At 46.2% G+C, this 19,946-nt stretch overlaps 1 protein-coding gene across 6 annotated transcripts; it reads left to right on the top strand.

Moving 5' to 3' along the window:
- The first annotated feature begins 1,538 nt into the window (after positions 1-1,538).
- Positions 1,539-16,409, top strand: FAXDC2 (fatty acid hydroxylase domain containing 2). 6 transcript variants are annotated; one of them, XM_018073578.2, is made up of 11 exons: positions 1,539-1,646; positions 5,248-5,357; positions 7,546-7,610; positions 8,746-8,793; positions 11,552-11,643; positions 11,748-11,845; positions 12,534-12,655; positions 12,973-13,178; positions 14,076-14,181; positions 14,866-15,032; positions 16,047-16,203. In XM_018073578.2, the coding sequence occupies exons 4-11, from the start codon at positions 8,746-8,748 to the stop codon at positions 16,201-16,203; spliced, it is 996 nt and encodes a 331-aa protein (XP_017929067.1). In that variant the 5' UTR covers positions 1,539-1,646; positions 5,248-5,357; positions 7,546-7,610. The 6 variants fall into 6 exon arrangements, with proteins under 6 accessions (XP_017929067.1, XP_017929066.1, XP_017929065.1 ...); XM_018073577.2 differs by having other exon boundaries at positions 5,228-5,357; XM_018073576.2 differs by lacking the exon at positions 1,539-1,646 and adding an exon at positions 1,685-5,120.
- The last annotated feature ends 3,537 nt before the right edge of the window (positions 16,410-19,946 follow it).

Genomic DNA, 19,946 nt, shown 5'->3' with positions numbered 1-19,946 from the left:
ATCTAGAGCACCTTTTCAGAGCAGATGCACAATTAACAGTACAGTTATTCATGCAAAGAATCATTATCCCATCTTTCTCCTTCTCCTGGCATAAGCTCTGAAACTCTGGGCACACGATGTACAGCAGGGAATCCTCATGTTTAACCCTCAGCTACTGCCCCAGCCCTGGAAGTGCTCAGGGCCACGCTGGATGGAGCTCTGAGTAACCTGGTCCAGTGGAAGGTGTCCCTGCCCATGGCAGGGGGTGGAATGGGATGATCTTTAAGTTCCCTTTGAACCCAAATCATTCTGTGATTCTGTGATGAAGAGCTTTTAAACACAGTAACATAACGTGTTAGAGAGAACACTCACCAACATAAGTTTCAATATGCATGAATGTCTGACGGGGGATATGTCAAGAGGCTGGAACCAGGATCTGCTCAGTGGTGCCCAACAACACAAGAGACAACAGGCACAAACTTATGCACAGGAAGCTCCACGTGAACTGTGGAAGAACTCCTTTCCTGTGCAGTGACCGAGCACTGGAACAGATTGCCCAGAGAGGCTGTGGAGTCTCCCTCCCCGGGGAAATTCCAGAACCGTCCGGACGCAATCCTGTGCAATGTGCCCTAGGATGGCCCTGCTGGAGCAGGGACGTTGGACCAGCTGACCCGCAGTGTTCCCTTCCAACCCGACCCGCTCCGGGATGCTGTGATTCCCTGATCTAACTCAGGACACGTTGCAGGGGGGTATTTCAGCTTCAACATTCCAGCTGACACCGGCAGCGTCAGCAGCGCTACCCCGGGACAGCTCCCGGGCTGGAACACAGACCCTGCTCAGGGGTCCCGCCCAGCCCCCGGCCGGGCCCTGAGGCACGAGTCACCGCGGAAGTGGCACGAAGCAACCGAGCCTCATCAGCCCAGGGGTTCCCTCAGGGCCCCCCCCGCCCTCAGAGCGGCGGGGCCGCCCGGACGCGGCTCAGCGGCAGGGGGGAAAGCGGGTGGGCCGCTGTCCCCGGCGGCTAGCTCAGCCGCAGCCCGCTCCCAGCGGTGCCTGTGCCAAGGGCCCCGCGAATTCCCGCACGCACGGCGGTACTGCAGCCCGGGGCGAGCCCCGGCAGCGGCAACGCGCCGCTCGTCCCGCGCAGCCGCGATGGCTTCTGGATCCGCAGGTCCCTAGCCGCGGGTGGCGGCGCTTTCCGGTCTCCGCGGCTGCTTGCTCTCGCGAGAGGTGCCGAACCCCGGCGGCCGCAGCGCGGCGGGCGGGGCGGAGGGCTTGGGAGGAGAGAGGAAACGTTACGTTGCGGGCGCAGCAGGCCGCGCCGCCGCTGCACTGCGCATGCGCACGAGCGCTGGAGCGCAGTGTTTCTCTTCCCCGTCCCCCCCCTGCGGGTGCCCGGGAATGGGGCTCAACCGGGCTCTCAGCGCTGCGCGCGCGGGCGTCTGGTCCAAAGCCCGAGGGCGGGGGGAGGAACGACGGGGTGAGGGAGGCCGGGAGCTCCGCTCCCTAGGGGACACAGGCGCACATCGCGCCCGGCGGGAACGCATGGATGGGCTCGTCAGCATGGGGAGCCCCAGCAAGCCGACCCTCGGGACACGGGCTGCGCCGGGCCTTGGCTGAGCGTCCCCGGAAGGATCAGCGGCCGCCCCTCCCTCACCACAGGGGAGGTGAGGGGGTCCCCGGGTCGGGGCCAGGCCCGAGGGCGCGCAGGGTGGCGGAGCGGGATAAGGGTTCATTTTCCAAGGCCCAGAGTGCAAACCACCGCTGTCCCGGCCCTACGGTGCAGTGCGTATCGAGCTCATTAGTTGAGGAAATTCTGCTGCTTCCTGCAGGAGCGTAGAAGTCTTACAAGTCCCTGCTACACCTGCAGACTTTTAGTCTGGCTTCTGCTGTTCCGGGAATGGAATTTCAATTAAGTTAGCAACAGAAGGTTCTACCTGGTGAAGCAGTATAAGCGAACCGTTTGTGGAACGCGGCCGCCAACACTTTTGCGGGCTGATGCTGATGGCAGAGAGGCAATTTACTTGGAAGCTTGTCTACTAATTAAGCTTGGATAGTATTTCCTTTAGACTGCCTGCCTTCTGGACAGGGTTGCATCCATTATAAAATAAATATATGTGTGTGTGTGTATATATATATATATTTACATGCATTCTAGTACTGGGTTATCTGCCCACCATTTGGGAGTCTTTCTTCTCACTGAGTCTCAGCTACTTGCCCACCCATTTCGATCAAAGTATCTGGAAAACCGATTCATGGGCTCTTTCCCACTTCATAGTTCAGTGTCTCAGTTTTAATGTTCATGCCTCAGCAGAAATGTAACATTTAGAAGAGGGTTTTTGTGTGCTGCTCTCTGTCAAGTGACCTTGTTGCTGTCAACATCTTATGACATGCCATTATTTCATGTTATTTTGAGTCGAAGTTTATCTTCATAGATGATAGTTACCATTTTGCCTTAGCTCTGCAGTCTCTGGCATTGAGTATCTTATCTATTATGCAATATGCTACATGGGCAGAAAGTAATCACCTTTCTGCCCGTGGTCACTTGAGTTTGGGATTTCATGCTAGAAAACATGTTGTTAGCAGGTGAATTCACCAGGTTGGATTACAGCACTCTGTGCATAGATCTTTTTTTTTATTCCCTAAAGAGTTCAGAGTTAAATACACATACATATTTTTCTTGCTCTTAGACCCAGCACTCGAAGGTATGTTGAATCCAGGGGAAAAGGGAGGATGCATCTTCTCAGGACACTGTAAATATCTGTGCCTTGGTACTCTCACAAAAATGTGTTGCAGGCAATAATTGCCTGTGATAAATTACACTTGCAGTGTTTAAAAATTCCTGTGTAAAAAAAGGCTGTTGAAGGATGTTTGCAAGCACTGGTGGGGAGTGCTGGTGACATATTTTGCTGAGGGAGATCAGAATTTGTTTCTCCAAGCATGGCTGATTTTGATCATTGCTAATAAAGATGAAGAATAGCTGGAAAAGGCACCTTCCTCTTTAAAAAAGTCCCATGGTTTTTGTACTTGGAAGTTACCATGCTCCAGGTCCAGCAGTCCAAGGAGTCCTCACATCCTCTGGTTCTGTTAAGACCAGAGTACAAAAAACAGTTTGTGTGTGTAGAGCTACATTATAAAGTGGAATAAAGGGCTTTAGCTCAACATTTTCATGTTGGGCAGCTGGAGCTGCATGTCCTGGATCATGCTCTGTAGAAACAGTTGTTCCTTTCTTTGTGTTCCTTTCCTCTCAGTCACAGCACCACAAATGAGGAAAAAACTTACTTATGGAAATCCTAAAATTTTACATTTTTCTAACCCTTCTGTGGTTCCACAGATGCTTCCAAAGCCACCAGTGCAGTAGTAGGTGGTGGCCACGTGTGCCCTAGGAGATGATTAGAAATCTGGTTCAGAACACAGGGAACTAGGGAGTAGGTGAGGCATGCCAAGGTCAGATTCCTCTTCAGTGTTAGAGGAACTATCAGAGTGGGCTTGTACAAGCCTGAAATGTACTTCAGAGATTTTCTCCTGATACTCTTTTCAAACAGTGAAACAACCAGTGACTATTAAAAAAACTGTGGAGAGTGATCAAAGGTATTACGTCTCTAATCAAAAAGCTTTTCTGCTGAGAAGAAATCAGACTTCTTGCATTCCTCAGCAAAGATTGCACCAGCCTTGGAGTGTCTGTGGTGGAGACACCAGTGCAGGGCACAGGACAGCCAGCAGAGAAGCAGCTGATTAGTGACATGTGCTAGACACAAGTTGCAGCAGAAGATAAATGACATTTACATCCCTATGATGTAATGTCATGAGCTGTCACATCCCTGATGTGCTGAGCTGTCTGTTCCTATGGGTATGAATATTTCAGAGATCACCCATGTTGGAATTGAGCAGTGGTTACAAAGGAACACTGAGGTCTTTGAAATTCACTGTTTTATCAGCTGCTTTTGGCTGTTGGATGGACAATCCTCCCACTGCAATCTCAAGTCCAAACCAAGATGGGCTCAGGACATCATCCATGTGGCATCCCCCTCTTGAAATGCCCATTTCCACTTCCTCCTCTGCATGTGAGTACATAGTTTGAAGGAATCACATTCCTCCCTGTTGAGTCTGCTGTCTTTGATAAATAACAATTAGTAGCAGTAGCTAAGAATTACAAATTCCTACTATGGAGCAGTTGGAATTAGTCAAGAGAAAGTGTCAACAGCAACAGTAACACTGTTAAATTCTAGTCACGCTTGCAGCCCTCCACAGCTCCAGCTCTGCTGGTGTGAGAGGTTCCTTCACCTGAGAGTGGCCATACAAGGCTAACTGTGAGGGAGAGGTGATATTCCTTGTTTTTCCTCATGTGAAAAAATAAGTCTGGAAAGTTATGATAATAACACTCAGTTCTCAGAGCTTAGTTTGTAATAAGTCACTACATATTGGGTAAGTAACAGATTGGGGCCACATTTGCATAATAAAGACCAATACTACTGTAAATTACATCTTGCTCTCTGCAATACCATAATTACAGACTTTATGGTCTGTAAACATCATATTCAAAGACAACTAAGCCCAAGCACGTGCTAACCTATATGCATCTTCTTCCTCATGGAACCACTGCCTGTGACTGGTTGAGGACACTGTGTAACAACAGCGTTGGTGTAATTTATAGACCTAGTACAGCAGAATGAAAACTGGACTGCTGGTTTTTTGCCAGATTGCACAGTAGCCCTTATTGCTTTTAACAAATACACCTCTGACCCATTCAGTTGTACTCACTCTAGCTATTTTGTGCTCAAAACATGAGTTGCTGTATTATAAAAACTACTTATCCTTAGGGCGTTGGTGGCTCTTTTATTCTCAGGTACTGTGATGAACTCTTGATGAAAAATTCTTACCTGCAGAGATGCATTGCACATGCTTAACTGAGTAACAGCACATAGGCACGGGGAACACTGCCAGCACTAACAGTGAGTGACATGGCACTGGCTTCACATGACTTGTCTGGGAGGGGACAGCCGGCTCTGCTTGGAAACACACCCCTGTTGCCTTTGCCTAAACCCTCATAAAGTTTCCACAGCAGTAGTGAAAGGTGAAGAGTTGAAGTCTGGGCTCTGAATAGACACAAAGGACCTCTCCTAGGCTACCATCAGCAGGAGGTGAGCGAAGAATGGGCAGCCAGAGTTCAAGGGTGTAGGAGCTTGAAAAGATATGATAGAAACTTTGAGGAAGTCATTAAAAGGCAGTATCGTGTGTCTGTGTGAAGTCCATTGTGAGCTTTTCTAGGAACAGTGGTTGCCCTCAGACCTGTGCAGGGCTTGGTAGGACATCAAACAACGTCTGGTCCTGTGTCTGTCCACAGAGCTTCGTGGATATGCAACTGCTCAGGTGACCAGGTGAGTGGTCCTGTGTTTTTGTTTCTATATGTTCTGTACTTTCATGAATAGTTACAGCCTTTTTTCTCCCAGGAGCAGCTTTCCACTGTCTGTGCGCTATAAAGGTTGATTCCAGGGAATTAAGGTCTACAACAGAAGGTTTAAGCAGGAAGGCAGAAGGAATACCAAGGTGGGCAGCCAGTCACTCAGCTGCACCCTCTGTGCAGGACTGTCTGGCTGCTGTCAGAAGGGTGCAGTGCAATGGGTACAGTGCAGGGGGAATGGCACCTGTGGTGCCTCATCTTGGGCACCAGAAATCTAAGGGGACAGCAGAGATGGGGCTGTCTGCCCCATAATGATGCACATGTTAAAACAATTGTAAAAAATATGGCAGTTCTTTCCTTTTCAGATTAAACTGAGCATTGTAAAACATGGCTTAGACAAACTAACCTGTCCTGGTATCTGAAGTGGAAAATTTGCTGAAAACAGATCTGTGACTTAATGAACACTTGTTGGACAAATGAAGTTATACATGGAAATAATAATTTAAAAAATGTAGTAGAATTCTTTTTTGACTAGTGTATGTATCCCCTTTAATGTCAAGAGACTGACTGGAAAATCAATTACTCTTACTTCAAGGTTGAGAATTTGATCTGGATCAATTTTTGTGTTAACTAATATGAAATAACTGAAAAGGAACTCTTTTTTTTCTTACACAGCTCTAGTTCTAGCTGATATTTGGAAATAGCTGCAGGCAGCTGAGAGCTTCACTGGTTGATTTGGGGCTGTAAAACATGCCAACATGAGAGCAGTGCCAAGCAGTTGAATGGCTTTTTTGTTTGCTGAAACAGCCATGGTTACATGAATGGTTTTTTAATGTATTTGGTTTATCCTGAATCAGGAGAGACATTACCCAACACTAAAAAGAGTAGGTAATTAGATGTTGGGGAAAACCTCATCCATCCAAATTTATCTTGGTTTAGTGTAAATAATGTAAAGTTTTATCCTGAAGTGTGGCTTACTAGAGGTTGCATATTGCATTTTACACATTAATAAGTGTTGCACATTACTGTTTTCAGCTCCCTGCTGAGTGGTTGTAAAGATAGGGATGTGCACAGCCAAAGGGCAAATAATAGGAGTTATAACAAGGCAAATTCTGAGGGGAAAAAAATCACAGTGAAGGTTGCCAAATGCTGGAACAGATTTCCTGGAGAAGCTGTGGAATCTCCCTCCCTGCAGACACTCAACTGTTGAAGGCTCTGAACAACCTGTTAAGAAAGCTGGAATGGAACAAAACCTCAAAAATAAATGGATTATTCAAGCCTGACATATTTCAAGTATTAGTGGTGTTTTCTTGGAGGCAGTGGGCACACCTGCCCTGAGAGGACCTCTGTGACAAGATGGGCATATAATGCATGTTATGTAACAGATGTGATCAGAAGGTCTTGTAAAAACTGTGATAAGATCAATTTAAATTTATCCTTGTGGCAAGGATTATTCACGCTGTTGTGTTCAGGCCAGCAGGTTATTTACGATTGTTTCTTACGGGTATTCTTCATCAACTATCTTAGAGTCCAACTATATTTTATCAATAAAATTGTGGTTGGCAAACAACATATAAGAGGAGAAGAGGATTGGCCCTGGCAGCTCACAGAGTCCAGTAGTGAGGAGCTCTAGGTCTGGGGAAAGACAAGAAGCCCTGGACACTGTGAGCTCCCTAATGCATTCTCATTTTAAGCAATAGCACCTTAGGGCACTTCTCACACTACCTTTTTTGGCCAAGGGAGACAAAGTGAACTTGGGTGTGGGGTTTTTTTAAGACTGCTACCAAAAGTTGGCATTTTCCATAGGAGTACATCCATCCCTGGTATTGAAATAGGGGTTGGGAGTTGAGCTCACAGTTTCCAGTTTCAAATCACTTTTTGCCTAGTTTTTCTTTTTTCCTTCTCAAAACTGTTTAACATTAGTTTCTTCCACTGAAGTGTGTGGTGGGCTGTTCTTGTCCTTTTCTGTCCATGAGTAAGCAGGAAGAAGGTGTCTTAATTTTTCTATCTCATGCCCTTTAGCCTGCATACTAATATGTAACGTAGAGAAACAGAGCTGGAAACACCTGTAAATAAACAGACTTATATTTGCAAGAACCCAGAAGGCTATAATTTCAAAGGGAAACTATAACCTTCTGGCTAATAAGGGGACTTCTTTTTGGCAGTGTATTCCTCCTTTCTGAGTCGCTGCAAGAAGAGTACTCCTAAGAGGCTTCCCTCCATCATAAAGGTAATAGAATATCATCTTCCTAATGGGTAATTTTCCAAGTGTTTTTGCCTTAGACAGGTGCCTTTAAACCTCTCTGTGCTTTCCTTTGTACCTTAGGTAACATGTTTTGCCTGTGCTTGAATATTCTGCTGAGTATGAAAAGCAAAATGGATTAAATTCCTCAATCCTCAGTAATCTGGCTGTTGTATTATTAGAACTTGTGTGTTTGTTCTTAAAGATCATGTGAAACCAAGAAAACATTAAGGAATGTTTTGTTAACTTTTGCTAATTATATTTGATGATAAGAGCATTGCAATATAAAAACAGCTACACAATAATCCCTAGGACATGGCCTGACATAGAGAACCCTTCATGGCTGTGGCCAGTGGTGAAGGCCCAGCAGCTATTTAAACCTTGGGTCTGATTTATTTTTGAAGTTTTTTTTAACAAAATGATTAACAAATGGTCAAGCCAGAGCCAGATGCAAGGGGATTTATTATGAGGTGGCCACATGTCCATTTAGGACTTTAACCCTCTAACTGACCGTAGCAGGACTTGAAGCAAAGATGATTTTATCAGTTACCATGTTCTTAGGCTGTAATTTACAGTTTCTCTGCCACATGAGTGAAGGCTGTGTGGAGCTCTACTGTGTTAATCCTTTGTGGCACAAACTCACTTTGTTGTTCTAGGATTTTTTTTTTTCATTCCTGTTAGTTTAACTGCATGTTGTTGTTATGGAAGGAAACATCCCACATCATTATTTCCTCACAGTCTGAGAAGGGCTGGAGCTGCTGCTGGGTGCACTGTATTCCTGGGTCAGATAAGGGAGGCAGATGTGCCACAACACACGTGTGCCACGAGCAAAAAGCTTTGGGTTTGGCTATCCTCCCATATTTCTTTGTTATTTTTGCATGCCTGTTAGTCTTCTGGGACACTTCTAACTCATCAGGAAATAAGGGCATTTTTCTTCTCTAGAGCTCAGCTTTGCTCGATGGTCAACATGAAGGATGGAGCAGGACAGGACGGGGCACACAGAGTAAATATTTTACACTTTTGCAGCTGACTGGAAGTTGAGGGGATTTGCTGTTGCCAGCAGTGTGTTCTTTCACTCTCCAGCTGTCCAAGGTTCACTTACTTACATCACCTTTTATTTCAGATGAAAAGAGACTCTGGATATTCCACCGTGGCTGAGCAGCAGAAGCAGGTAAAGGCTCAAGGTCATCTTTTAAGGGAAGAATTATCCAGGTGCTTTGGAAGGCTGGATGTGTTGAATCATCTTCTAAGAGAAGTGACAGACACATCCACATTCCGATCACTTTAGTACAATTAGGAGCTCATCTCTTATCACTACAGCAGCATTTCCCCTGTGTTTTTCCCTTCCAGTGGACTGCAGCTACAGCAGCAAGTGAGGAAAGGCCTGTTATCTTTGTGTGGCAAGAACCCACAACACTCCCCCATAATCAGAAGCTGGACCACCTCACTGGGCTCAGACCCAGCTGATGTGCCCCAGTCTCTTCACCATGCCAGCAGCAACCCTGTTCTGCACTTAAGGAATTTGCCAGCTTCTACAAGCCCTTTAAGGGCAAGAAGTCAAGCAATCCATGAATTAGTTTGGAAACTACTGTGCTGGAGCTGTTGGCATGAAGAGAAACAGGGTGTTAAGTACTTGGACTTGATGAACAAGATTTTTTTTATATATATATGTAAACTTCTCTGCTTCTACAGCTCATGTAATTACATTGTGTGTGACTTGTTCATGTAATCACTTCATCACATGCAATAAAAGCACAGCCCCAAAACAAAACAGTTTCTAGCCAAAGGGCTTTTTAAATAGCTGAGGTTCTGAGCTTTACCTACTCTATCCTGTCTCAAGGCAAGACTTGCACAGTGTGTGGTGAGTACTAGGAGTTACTAATTTTTGAAACTTTTGAGTTCTTCAGCTGGAGGATGCTAAAGCATCTGAAATCTTATTTGGTCTAACTAAAAATTTTAACACTTGTAAGACATCAGAATTTTTGTTTGGTATGTTCTTTCTTCATCCCAGGAGAAAAAGCTCAAAGCTTTTTATAGCTTTTATAACATTTTTTTTTAAAGAATCGGTGGGTGATGTTCCAGGGTCTAAAGATTAAGAAAGTCTTACTTCAGCATAACATGGAGGCAAATGGATGTATGAAATTGCTAAGAGAGCAGATCTCCAGCCCAGGATCCAGCAGGCACTATCTGAAGCTGGAGTTGAGACTTTTGCCAGCCTGGCCTTTGCAGTTCAGTACAGCCAGTGATAACACTGTTAGCTGATAGCATTGCTATAATATAAACCTGTAGGGTTCACAAACATCAAGCTGTAGGGCAAGAGTCCTGGCAATTAATTCCTCCCCAGTTGCTCACTTGATTAAAAAAAAAAAAGGTGATAAGAGGAAATGTTTGTTTGTTTTAATAAGGAATATTTCAGTGCTAACAAGCAAAGTTCTGTCCTGGAACAGATAAATATTGCTGACAAGTCCTGGGTCACATTTAATGTTCTGTAGCTGTTACAGAATCTGAAAGCCACGTAAAGAGAATTTTTCTATGTTGCATTACCCTAAACCACCTGCATTCAATGTTTCTCAGTGAGCTGCCTCTCTTGTTTGTCCTCTCTGACAGAAGACAAGCAGAACTGCAACTATGAATCATACTATTTCTACTCCAGTCTGTTTGTACAGCACAACACCACAGTTAAAAAACAGGAAGGACAGAGGAATGAAGAAGACAATAGCTGGTTATTATATAATATTATTTTAAAATTACATTGATTTTTTTAAAAAACATCCTGTAGATAAATATAATTCATATTCACTCAGGAAAAACCAAACTAAGATTGCTGAACTCCAGAACCAATTGAAACTTGGGCCACTCTAAAAGACAGATGATTAATTACAAATTTGTCATATATTTGCTAAATATATTCTTGGTTTTGAATATTTAAATATATTCTTGGTTTTGAATATTTAAATATTCAAATATTGAATGCTGCTTTTTGAATATACTTATTCCTAGAATCAAAAGGTCTCACTGGTAATTTTCTGAGTCTTGCAGTTGCTCTGTACAGTTAAAATCCTTACTGTGATAAAAAGTCCTGCTAACATTAGAGCTGCCCACAGGAATATTTCCTCAGAAGATAACATTTCTGTGGCTGAGAGCAGGGATTTATAGAACTTTGTACTTGTGAGAAGCTGAGTGTTTTAGCTCCCTGTTGATGTGCAGTTGTTTTATACAGATGGCACATGATACCTGCTGGCCAAGTTGTACTCTCAGCATTGGAGCTGAGTTGTACCTGTGATGGCCTAAAGGCACAGCAAAGTGAATTACGAAAGGAAAGGTGTTAAAGCTCTGTTATACTTGGGGAAAAAAGGCAAGTTTCTGGGCATGTGGGCAATGGGCTTCACAAAGGGTCTTCAAAACAAAAAGGGATGTTGAGAGGAGAGGTTCTGGATTAACTGGAGCTGTTAACCAGGTCATCTGAGCACAGCAGTTCTTGACTATTTTGGGTGGGAAAAAGCATACTGTATCCTGGGAGGGAGAAAATACTGAAGGAGGGAGGTGCTGAAGTGGAGCACCACTCCTTACCCCCAGGTGTTCTTTTCCCACTGCTCCGAGTTATCCAGAAGCTCCTTGTATTATAGCCCTCCAGGTACTGAGCAGCATGCCAAATAAAAACAGAGAGGGAAAAATCAGTGGTCCTTTCTCTCCCTTTGGTTGTTCCAGAGAAATTCCACATCAGTGACACGTCAGGTCTCTGTAAGCATGGCAGATGGATGTGTGTGTACTCCCCCCTCAATTACACACAATATCCCATAACAGCTTTGTTACTTTAGAGTGTGTATGAAACAAAACAGGCCATCACAGGACTGCCTTTACCATTGCAAATACCAAAAATGCCAGGGCAGGCCTCAGCAGCACGTGCTTTCTCTTTTTGATTCTCACAGGAAGAGAAGCTCTGGGATGCCTTGAAGATCAGTGCCTATGCCTTCAGTACAGGCCTGCTCATGTTCACTGCCTTAGTGAACTCTGTTTCTTGGTAAGATTGTTCAAACAAAGTGGCTTGAGGGGAAACTTTTCTGTGAAAAGGGGAAAAAAGTGGATGACAAGAAGATGGGCAACCAAGAACTCTTATTTCCACAGGTTTATGCAGGATATAACTTTAGGCAATTTCTGGCAAACAACATGGCTGAAGTTCTACAACTTCTTTGAGGGAGATGAGTGGACAATCTTCCTCCTTGGTGAGTTTTAACAACACTCCTCTGTAGGAGAAATCATCCATGTACTGTATGTAAAAGGGGTTCATGGACCTGCCAAACTCACTAATCCCACAGAAAAGCACTGGCTTGGAAGCCAGAGGCAGCTGATGTTGTGCATGTTCTGCCTTTGAATGGGGTCACCATTAGACCCCCTGTACAGATTAAAAATCTGATTTTTCTGCTGCTGAAATGGCTTCCCTGCGAAGATACTTTGCTCCTGTGAGAACTGAATGACTCAGCAGAACTGATTACTAAAAATTTAAGTACAATTAATGGATTTTACTCTTGCTCTAGTACCTGTAAAACTCTTCTCTGTGATTAACAGCTGGTGAACAGAACTTATAGGGACCTTGCAAGGTTCTAGGGATCAACTCAACGTTATACTACTTGTATTTAAAAGTAACCCAGAACAGAGAGGCCTTTTCTTAGCCTCAGTTTTCTCAAGTTTCAACCTGTGAGACATTTGTCCTCTCTAACCTCCTCCCCATTCTTTAGATCTTACCTGGATGTCAAAACTTACCTATATTCCATTTTAAAGCATCTCAGGGCAGGTCTTGGCACATCTGAGTTCCAGCAAGGTCCTCTGGATACTATGCCAGTGTATTTTGTTTCTGATTTATTCATAGCTCTCAATTCATTCACACATCTCTGCCCTCTCCTCATGCCACAGGGGCTGCATTGATGCCTGCACTTGCTTTCTGGGGCTTCAATGGAATCCTTATGGTGGCTGATATAACAGGAAAGCCAACTTTCATTACTCGCTATCGCATTCAGCTGGGCAAGAATGATCCTGTAAGTACTTCCCACTCTGCCTCTTCTGCTGGCTAAACACTTCCTGCAGTCTCTTAGGCCAGGAATGGGGAGAAGAACCTGTTATGCTTTTCTCTTGCAACCAGGTAGGATTCCAGGAGAATCAAGCCAAGTCTTGTATATCCACTGCAGAGAGGAAGGCAGATCCTATAATCAGGTTACTGATCAGATCTGGATTGACAGCTTGTTAAAAAGTTGGTCCCAAAAAGAACTGCCTATAAATCTAAAAGCTTTTTATCCTTCCAACTAAAGCTGCATCACTTCTTACTTTGCCTCAAGTCCTGACTTCTCTTTTGCAGGTGGACACAAAGAAGCTATGCCAAGCCATCTACACAGCACTGGGTAATCAGTTCTTTGTCTCCTTGCCTATGCTTGTGGCCATGTTCCATGTCATGAAATGGTGGGGCAACACCTTCAGCAAGGAATTACCCACTTTCCAGTGGTTTCTTGTGGAGCTAAGCATCTTCATCATAATAGAGGAAATTCTCTTCTATTATACACACAGGTGAGCTGAGCACAGGAACAGGACTCTGATTCTCCTCCATGCCTTTAAGCTTATACTCATCTCCTACAACAGCAATAATCCTAGTCCTCCTCTTCCACCAGTCTAGTATTTATATGGGAAAATTTACAGGTCCTGAAATGCACCCTTACAACATGAGGCTTTGGTGCTGCCACTACCTAGAGTAAGCAAAAATGGGTAAAATTACAAAGGTGGAACAGCTTAGAAGCTAAGGAAGAAAGAAAACAGGCAGCTTTACACAAGAGCTGTGTTCTTTGAAAAGAGTGAGGCTCAGTATCCTGAAAGAAAAAAAGTCCAAAAGGTCAGTGACTGATCTCCCGTTCCCTTGTACACACCTACGAAACAGGGCCTGGCTCCCAACACTGCAGGATTTCTAGAGGACAAAGCTAGAACAAGGAGGACAAAGGCCTACAAAAGCCCATGCAGAAGTGAGCTCAGCACTCTTTGTCCCTTTTAGACAAATGCACAAAAAAAATGTAAAATCTATTTCTTACAAAGGGCCCATGGAACCAAAAATTCTGACTCTAATAGTTGGCAGTTGGAAAAGTCAAACCAGTGAAAATACAGAGTCTTCCCCTAAGCAGTACTCCCATATTTGAGCAAATGAGTCATTCAGGGACATTGATTTATAGGATTTATGTGGACTAAGTTTAACATCAGCCAGTGGACACATCAATTGAGTGAAGGCTCAGTACTATAGAGAGAGAGCATAGGAAGGCAGGAGTCCTACACTCTTATTCCCAGTTTAAATCCTTAAGTGAGAGGAGATATGAGCACGTCCCCCACAGAAATTCTGTGTTCTGTTATTCCATGTTCCTTTCTGCAGAGCTCAAAACCTGCCTTTCTCTGTTTTCTCCTTTCTCTGTTTGCTCTGCTTAGGCTTGTTCACCACCCAGTCCTGTATAAGCACATTCACAAGAAGCACCATGAGTGGACAGCCCCCGTCGGCGTGGTCTCCATTTATGCTCACCCTGTAGAACACATAGTAAGTGGATTCTCCCATAATCACCCTCCAGTTGCTGTGTGGAGCATGATTTCCATGGGATTAGGAGAAGTGGTAAGAGAAGAGAAGCAAATGTGATCAGTGTTTGCAGGAGTGTCTCCCAACGCTGCTCCAGCTGAGACTTCCCAGAAAACACATCCCACCTTGAAAAGATTCTACTTAGAAGTCTCATCTCCTGTTAACAGGAGTCCTGGGCCAGAGCACCAGCTCTGAGTCTCTCTGTGTGTCACGGGCAGGACACAGTGAAGTGATGCAGATCATCACATCACTGTGTGTGTCCACAGGCCTCCCTTTTACAGTGAGGTTTCCCAAGAGCAGCCTCAGTGTTATTCCACAGTGAAGCTGAAATTCATACCTCAGACTCCAGGATGATTTACTGGAATCATGCTGCCCTCACATCCATGGTTTGGTCTCATGTCTAACTCCTCCTACAAGCTTAGGGAGCTTGGGCTATGACTGTGGTTTGCAGTTAGTAGAACTCTGTTAGTCCCATAATTATTTTTTGGATGATTATGTAGCTTTATTAAGATGTTCACAGAGGCATCTTCCCTTTGTGCTGTTTGCACAAAACTAATGTCATGCATCACCCAAGTGACACAATTCAGCTCCTAGAGGAGGGTCTGCTTGTTGTGGAGCATTACTGAGGTGGTTTGTTCTCCTTTCCAGCTCTCCAACACGCTGCCTGTCATAACTGGCCCGATGGTCATGGGGTCTCACATTGTTTCAATCTCAGTGTGGTTCTCCCTTGCTCTCATAACAACAAGCATTTCACACTGCGGATACCACCTGCCCTTCCTGCCATCTCCAGAGTTCCACGACTTCCACCACCTCAAGTACGTCTGGGCACTGCTCAGCTTCCCCTTCCCCTCCTGCCGGCACTCCGGCACTGCTGGTGGGCAGAGCTCCTTTCCAAGGGTCAAGTGGGTTTGCACGACTCATGTACAGGCAGAGCAGCTCTCCAGTTCACCTGCTGAATGCTGCCAGTTCTTACAGCAGTTAAACAGATCAGGATTTCAAGGGACTCCAGCCCTGTCAAAGACAGTTCTCTGCAAGGCTCTTCCTAGAAGTTTAGAGGACATTGCATGTGATGTAAAGACAGAGCAAGGGCAAGTCACACAGGTGAAGGGAACATGCAGGAAGCCTGTCTGTTCCTCTCCCATGCACTGGGATTAGAAACACTAATCAGATAACACCTTGCCCAGACAATCACAACCCTTCCTGGCAGAGATTCCCAGCCTCCTCCTATTCTGGAGAGAGCAGTTGCAGCAGGTTGTTCAGGGACACATACCTGAGCAGTGGAAGAACTGTTCCCATCTCCCAGATGTGTACCAGATTCTTCAAGTCTGCCCCTCCTACAGATCCAGCCCATGGGACAGTTCACTCACCCCCCAAATGTTGGGCAGCACAACAAACATGGTGCCAGTTCTTATCTGTTGTTTCCTCTGAATCTTAGCTCCTGTCAGGACACAGATGATTGCAGATCCAAGATGCTCTCTGGACAGGACAGCTGTGCCAGTATCCCAGTGCTGGAAGCACAGCCACTCTGTGTCCCATGGCAGTTGAGTCTTGGGAGCACATGAAATGGTAATACAAGTGTCCAGCTGCTCCCACAGCTCAGCTGCCCAGGAGAGTCCTGGCTGCTGCTCAGTGCCACCATTTCTGGGTAACAAAGGCATCAAAGAGGGAAGCTGCACAAGTTTCACCCAGGCTTCAACAGAGCTGCCAGGGAGACTGGTGCAGGGACAGAAATCACAGACAGGTTACAGGGCTCCCAAAGGAATGGAAATACGAAAGGCGAGGTAACCTCAGTAGCTTTCTAGCGATGTTTATCTTCATTTGGTTCTCAGGTTCAACCAGTGCTATGGAGTCCTGGGAGTGCTGGATTATCTGCATGGCACAGACAGAGTGTTCAGACAAACCAAAGCCTTCGAAAGACACAAGGTCCTCCTCGGCCTCACACCGCTCTCCGAAAGCATCCCCGAGGCACCCAAGAGGGCCGAGTGAACCAGCCCAGCAGCTCCTGTGACCAGCAGTGAGAGACAATGATTTATGCCAAATAGTATTTTAACTGGGAAACAAGTTATTGTTCACACGTAATGAGACCCGAAACTGAAGTCAAACATGCTGCTGGAAATGACTGCACATTTACTGCAAAAAACTCTTGCTCTAGAAATCTACTTTTAAGCAAAATGTAGTGGTTTGCTTCTTAATTACTTGCACTGTCCCTTGGTTCCAGCTGCCTGTGCATGAACCAGGTGTGTTCTGGGCCATGTGACTCTGGGGAGTTTTCATTAAGAATTACTGAGGTTTTGGCACCAGTTTCCACAGGCAACTCTCAGCAGCACTGATTCTATAGAAACACCAGCAAGGTCACTGTAATTGCATGTGATAGTATTAAAACCACTATTTTTCTGAGACTCAGAGCACCTGGGATAGTAGATGCAATCCCATGGAAAAATCAGTGGTCGCACAGCTTTAGAAACTCTCCCAGGTCTCTCAGAGACCTGACTCCCCCTGAGCAGTCTCTCCTTGGGAGAGGTCAGTCCCACTCTGAATTAGAGCTGTCACAGCCTCATGGCTGCTCCACAGACCAGTGGCAAACAAAAGTGAGATTCCCCTCATGGGACAGGGAAGGAGCTGGGAGCTGATGTGCTACCTGCCATCACCTCCTCCTGCTGAGCCTCATCTCGCTCCAAGATACAACCAAAATTCCACAATGATAAATTACAGAAAGAGTCTTTCCAAGGAAAGCTGAGTTCCTGCTGTCCTGAGCTGTGTGGACATCAGTGAAACACTGTAAGAAAGGACTCAACATAGCTTTATCCACATCCCCAAGTACCTACAGACCTATTGAGACATACTGTGAATTTTCTCAATCTTTTTAAGTTCCAGTCTTGCCTGGGGGCCTGGGACAAAAACAACACATCTCCCCCCAGTGCTAGAGCAGCCCCCTGAGGAGGGGACACGCAGGGCTGACCTGTGCTGCACTCACCTGTGGTCAGCCCAGCTCTACCTGTGGAAGTCAGCTCACTTCCCCAGCCCTCCTCTGGTCCCTACAGCCACACAGGGATGAACCTGGCCCACTCATCAGCTCCCAGCTCCCTTGGGAGGGCAAGTCAGAACAGAAAACCCAGGCTGCGATGTCTTTTGAAGTTTTTATTTTTATACATTTTTTTTTGTATTAAAAAGGAAAAAGCATAATTACCACAAATTACAAAGGACTAAAGCATTACTAGAATAATGAATCACATCAGCCTAGAAAGCAGATAATCTGAATAATATTAATGTTATAATACAAGCTCTCATTCAAGTATTTTACATTTTTCTCTTTTCCGTTTATACGTGATGATGATCCTAGCACATGGGTCAAAGATTATGTACTATCAACAGAGATGGATCATGTACAGCCGGCCGTATTAACAAGATTTTCCTCCCAAGTGATACATGGTCTGTGATGAGTCATTTTAAGTTTGTCTCTACGATAAATGCAGCTGAAGAAGGTTGCACACACTTTCTAGTTTTGGGAAACAGAAGGCTGAGGTTGGACACATGGGGTTTGAGAAGGGCCAGCACATCAAACCATCACCCCTTTAGCTCCAGGCGAGAGAGCAGAGGGCTGCACTCACTGGGGTGCAGCTCAGCAGGGGTTTCTGAGCCACAGATCCAAAGGTTTTCAACCCCAGCGGGACCAGGACAGGCTGGGAGGGGAGGAGGGGGAGCGGGGCTGCACCAGGGAGGCTTGAAGGGACCAAGTGGTGCCAAGCACCCCCTCCCACGAGGGGCACCACGGGCACAAGCCCCCCTGGTGCAGGGCTGGCACCTGGGGAGCAAGCAGGGACAGCACGGGGGGGCCAGGGGGACCCCGGCACACCCTGCAGGGCCTGCTGGCACCCAGGACACTCCCCGCTCCTCTGGAGCTTCCCACCAAGGGGATGTGCTTGTCACAGATACATCGGTCCTATGTTCAAGTGTCTGCAGAAAGTGAAACTGTAAACTACGCCTGGAAATGCTGCCCTCCAGCCGCCTGCTCCATGCCACCGAGAGGAACATCTGTTAAAAATGTCATTTATCTGTTACCTGTACTGGAAGCTTTAAAAAAAGCCAATGAGGCATTTAACATCAAGTGTAGCAACCCCCTCAAGAAGAGCCCAGCACCCATTTCAAACAGTGACAAGTGACATAACCAGCCTCAGAGGAGACAGGAGACAATAAGCATTGCAAACACAGCTTGCTACATATACAATTTTCCTTTTTTTTTTTTTTCTCTTTTTCTTTTTGACAAAATAACTGGAAAGGCATTAACAGCTAGAAGGCCCCCTCTGCACTGCCATGCAGACACGTGGCAGGACACTGAGGTTAAACACGTCAGTTTGTTACAGTACAGTCGACCAGTCCCGAGCAGTTCCCAAAACTCAAGGGACCCCTGTCAGGGGTGCAAGGGGGCAGCAGAAGAGGGATGGACAGGCAAAAACAGAGCAGCAGTATTATTAATTTTTTTGTTTGTTTTTCCCAAATGAGCATGGCAAAGCAACAAAACCTCCTCTGAAACACACCTTCTACCTCCACTCCTGACCCCTCGCCAGAGCTCTGTACCTGTTGCAGCCACCTGCACCCCAAAGATGGGCTGACCTCAGCAAGAAGCCCCAAGCTGTGGCAGCCTGGGGGAACTCCTGAGAAGAGGGGAGCACTTCCCCCTCCCGACTCAGCCTCCCTCAGACCTTTCCAAAAGCAGCTGGGCACCAGCACCACGCAGCTCTCGTGAGCTGCGGGACAGATCAGCACTCACAGGAGCACATGTGCAACCACTCGGACCTCTAAAATCAAAAAAAGCACAGAACACGGGGAGGTGAAGGATCCAAGCTAAAAGCAAGGCCAAACTCCGTCCTCTACAGGAGGGCAAGAACTTCCTCAAATACAACGCCCCTCTGGACAGCTGTCCCTTCGTCCAGGTGGGACACAAGTCATGTGCGGTGCCTCCTGCAGCCACGCACAGACCTGGGCAGCCCTGGCCTGGCCACGGCCACACAGCACAGGGGTGCAGGACACTGCTCCAAGGAGCTCCCTTGCCCTCTGCCAGCACCCACCCCTACACAGAGCAGGAGTGAATGGCTCTGTGTTCCCTCCATCTGGAGGAAGGCAGGTGGGAGCAAGAAACAGCTGCCTCAAGTTGTCATGTCCATCTGTTCTTTGCTCTGCCCTGCCCGCTGCTCTCCGACGGACAGTAAAACAAGGCACACAGTCCACAAACCTGGAGGGTGGTGGGACCACTGGGATTGCTCTTCTGACCCACCTTCCCCTGGGAAACAGGTGCACACACTAAGGTGACAAACCACTGACTTGGCAGAGGGGGAAGGGAAAACTCTGAGACTAGAGTCTCAGACTCAGAAGTGAAAATATTATTTAAAATCAACTTAGATTTTGGGAAATTCTTGGGGAAACGTTCTACCTCTTCTACTACCCAAGCAATTCCACAGTCTGCTCCACAAGCAACAACTCCACAGCAGAAGCTCATTCCTCCTCATTTCCTATTATGTTTGTTGCTAAAACGCAGACAATTGGCTTCTAAAGAGAACACGCACCCACAAGAGGAGCACAGGACGTGGCAACGGGGCCACCCGCGCACATCCAGACCCGCTTCCACTTGCAAACAACCAGCAACACATCTCCAATGTCCTTGATCCAGCCTCCTCCTTCCCAAATCAGGGACAAACCCGGCTACATCCGTAACCTCAAGAGATCTGACTCTG

Source organism: Manacus vitellinus, unplaced genomic scaffold (genome assembly GCF_001715985.3).
Source record: "Manacus vitellinus isolate BGI_N305 unplaced genomic scaffold, ASM171598v3 scaffold_25_pilon, whole genome shotgun sequence".
Taxonomy (NCBI): Eukaryota; Metazoa; Chordata; class Aves; order Passeriformes; family Pipridae; genus Manacus; species Manacus vitellinus.
The sequence above is the reverse complement of the archived record's forward strand: the minus strand, read 5'-3'. Positions and strand labels throughout refer to the sequence as shown.

Coding starts and splice junctions, on each gene's coding strand:
- FAXDC2 (XM_018073573.2), top strand. CDS start 8,746: ATGAAAAGAGACTCTGGATATTCCACCGTGGCTGAGCAGCAGAAGCAG. Junction 11,846..12,533: donor GTGGACAATCTTCCTCCTTG/GTGAGTTTTAAC, acceptor CTCATGCCACAG/GGGCTGCATTGATGCCTGCA. Junction 12,656..12,972: donor AGCTGGGCAAGAATGATCCT/GTAAGTACTTCC, acceptor TCTCTTTTGCAG/GTGGACACAAAGAAGCTATG.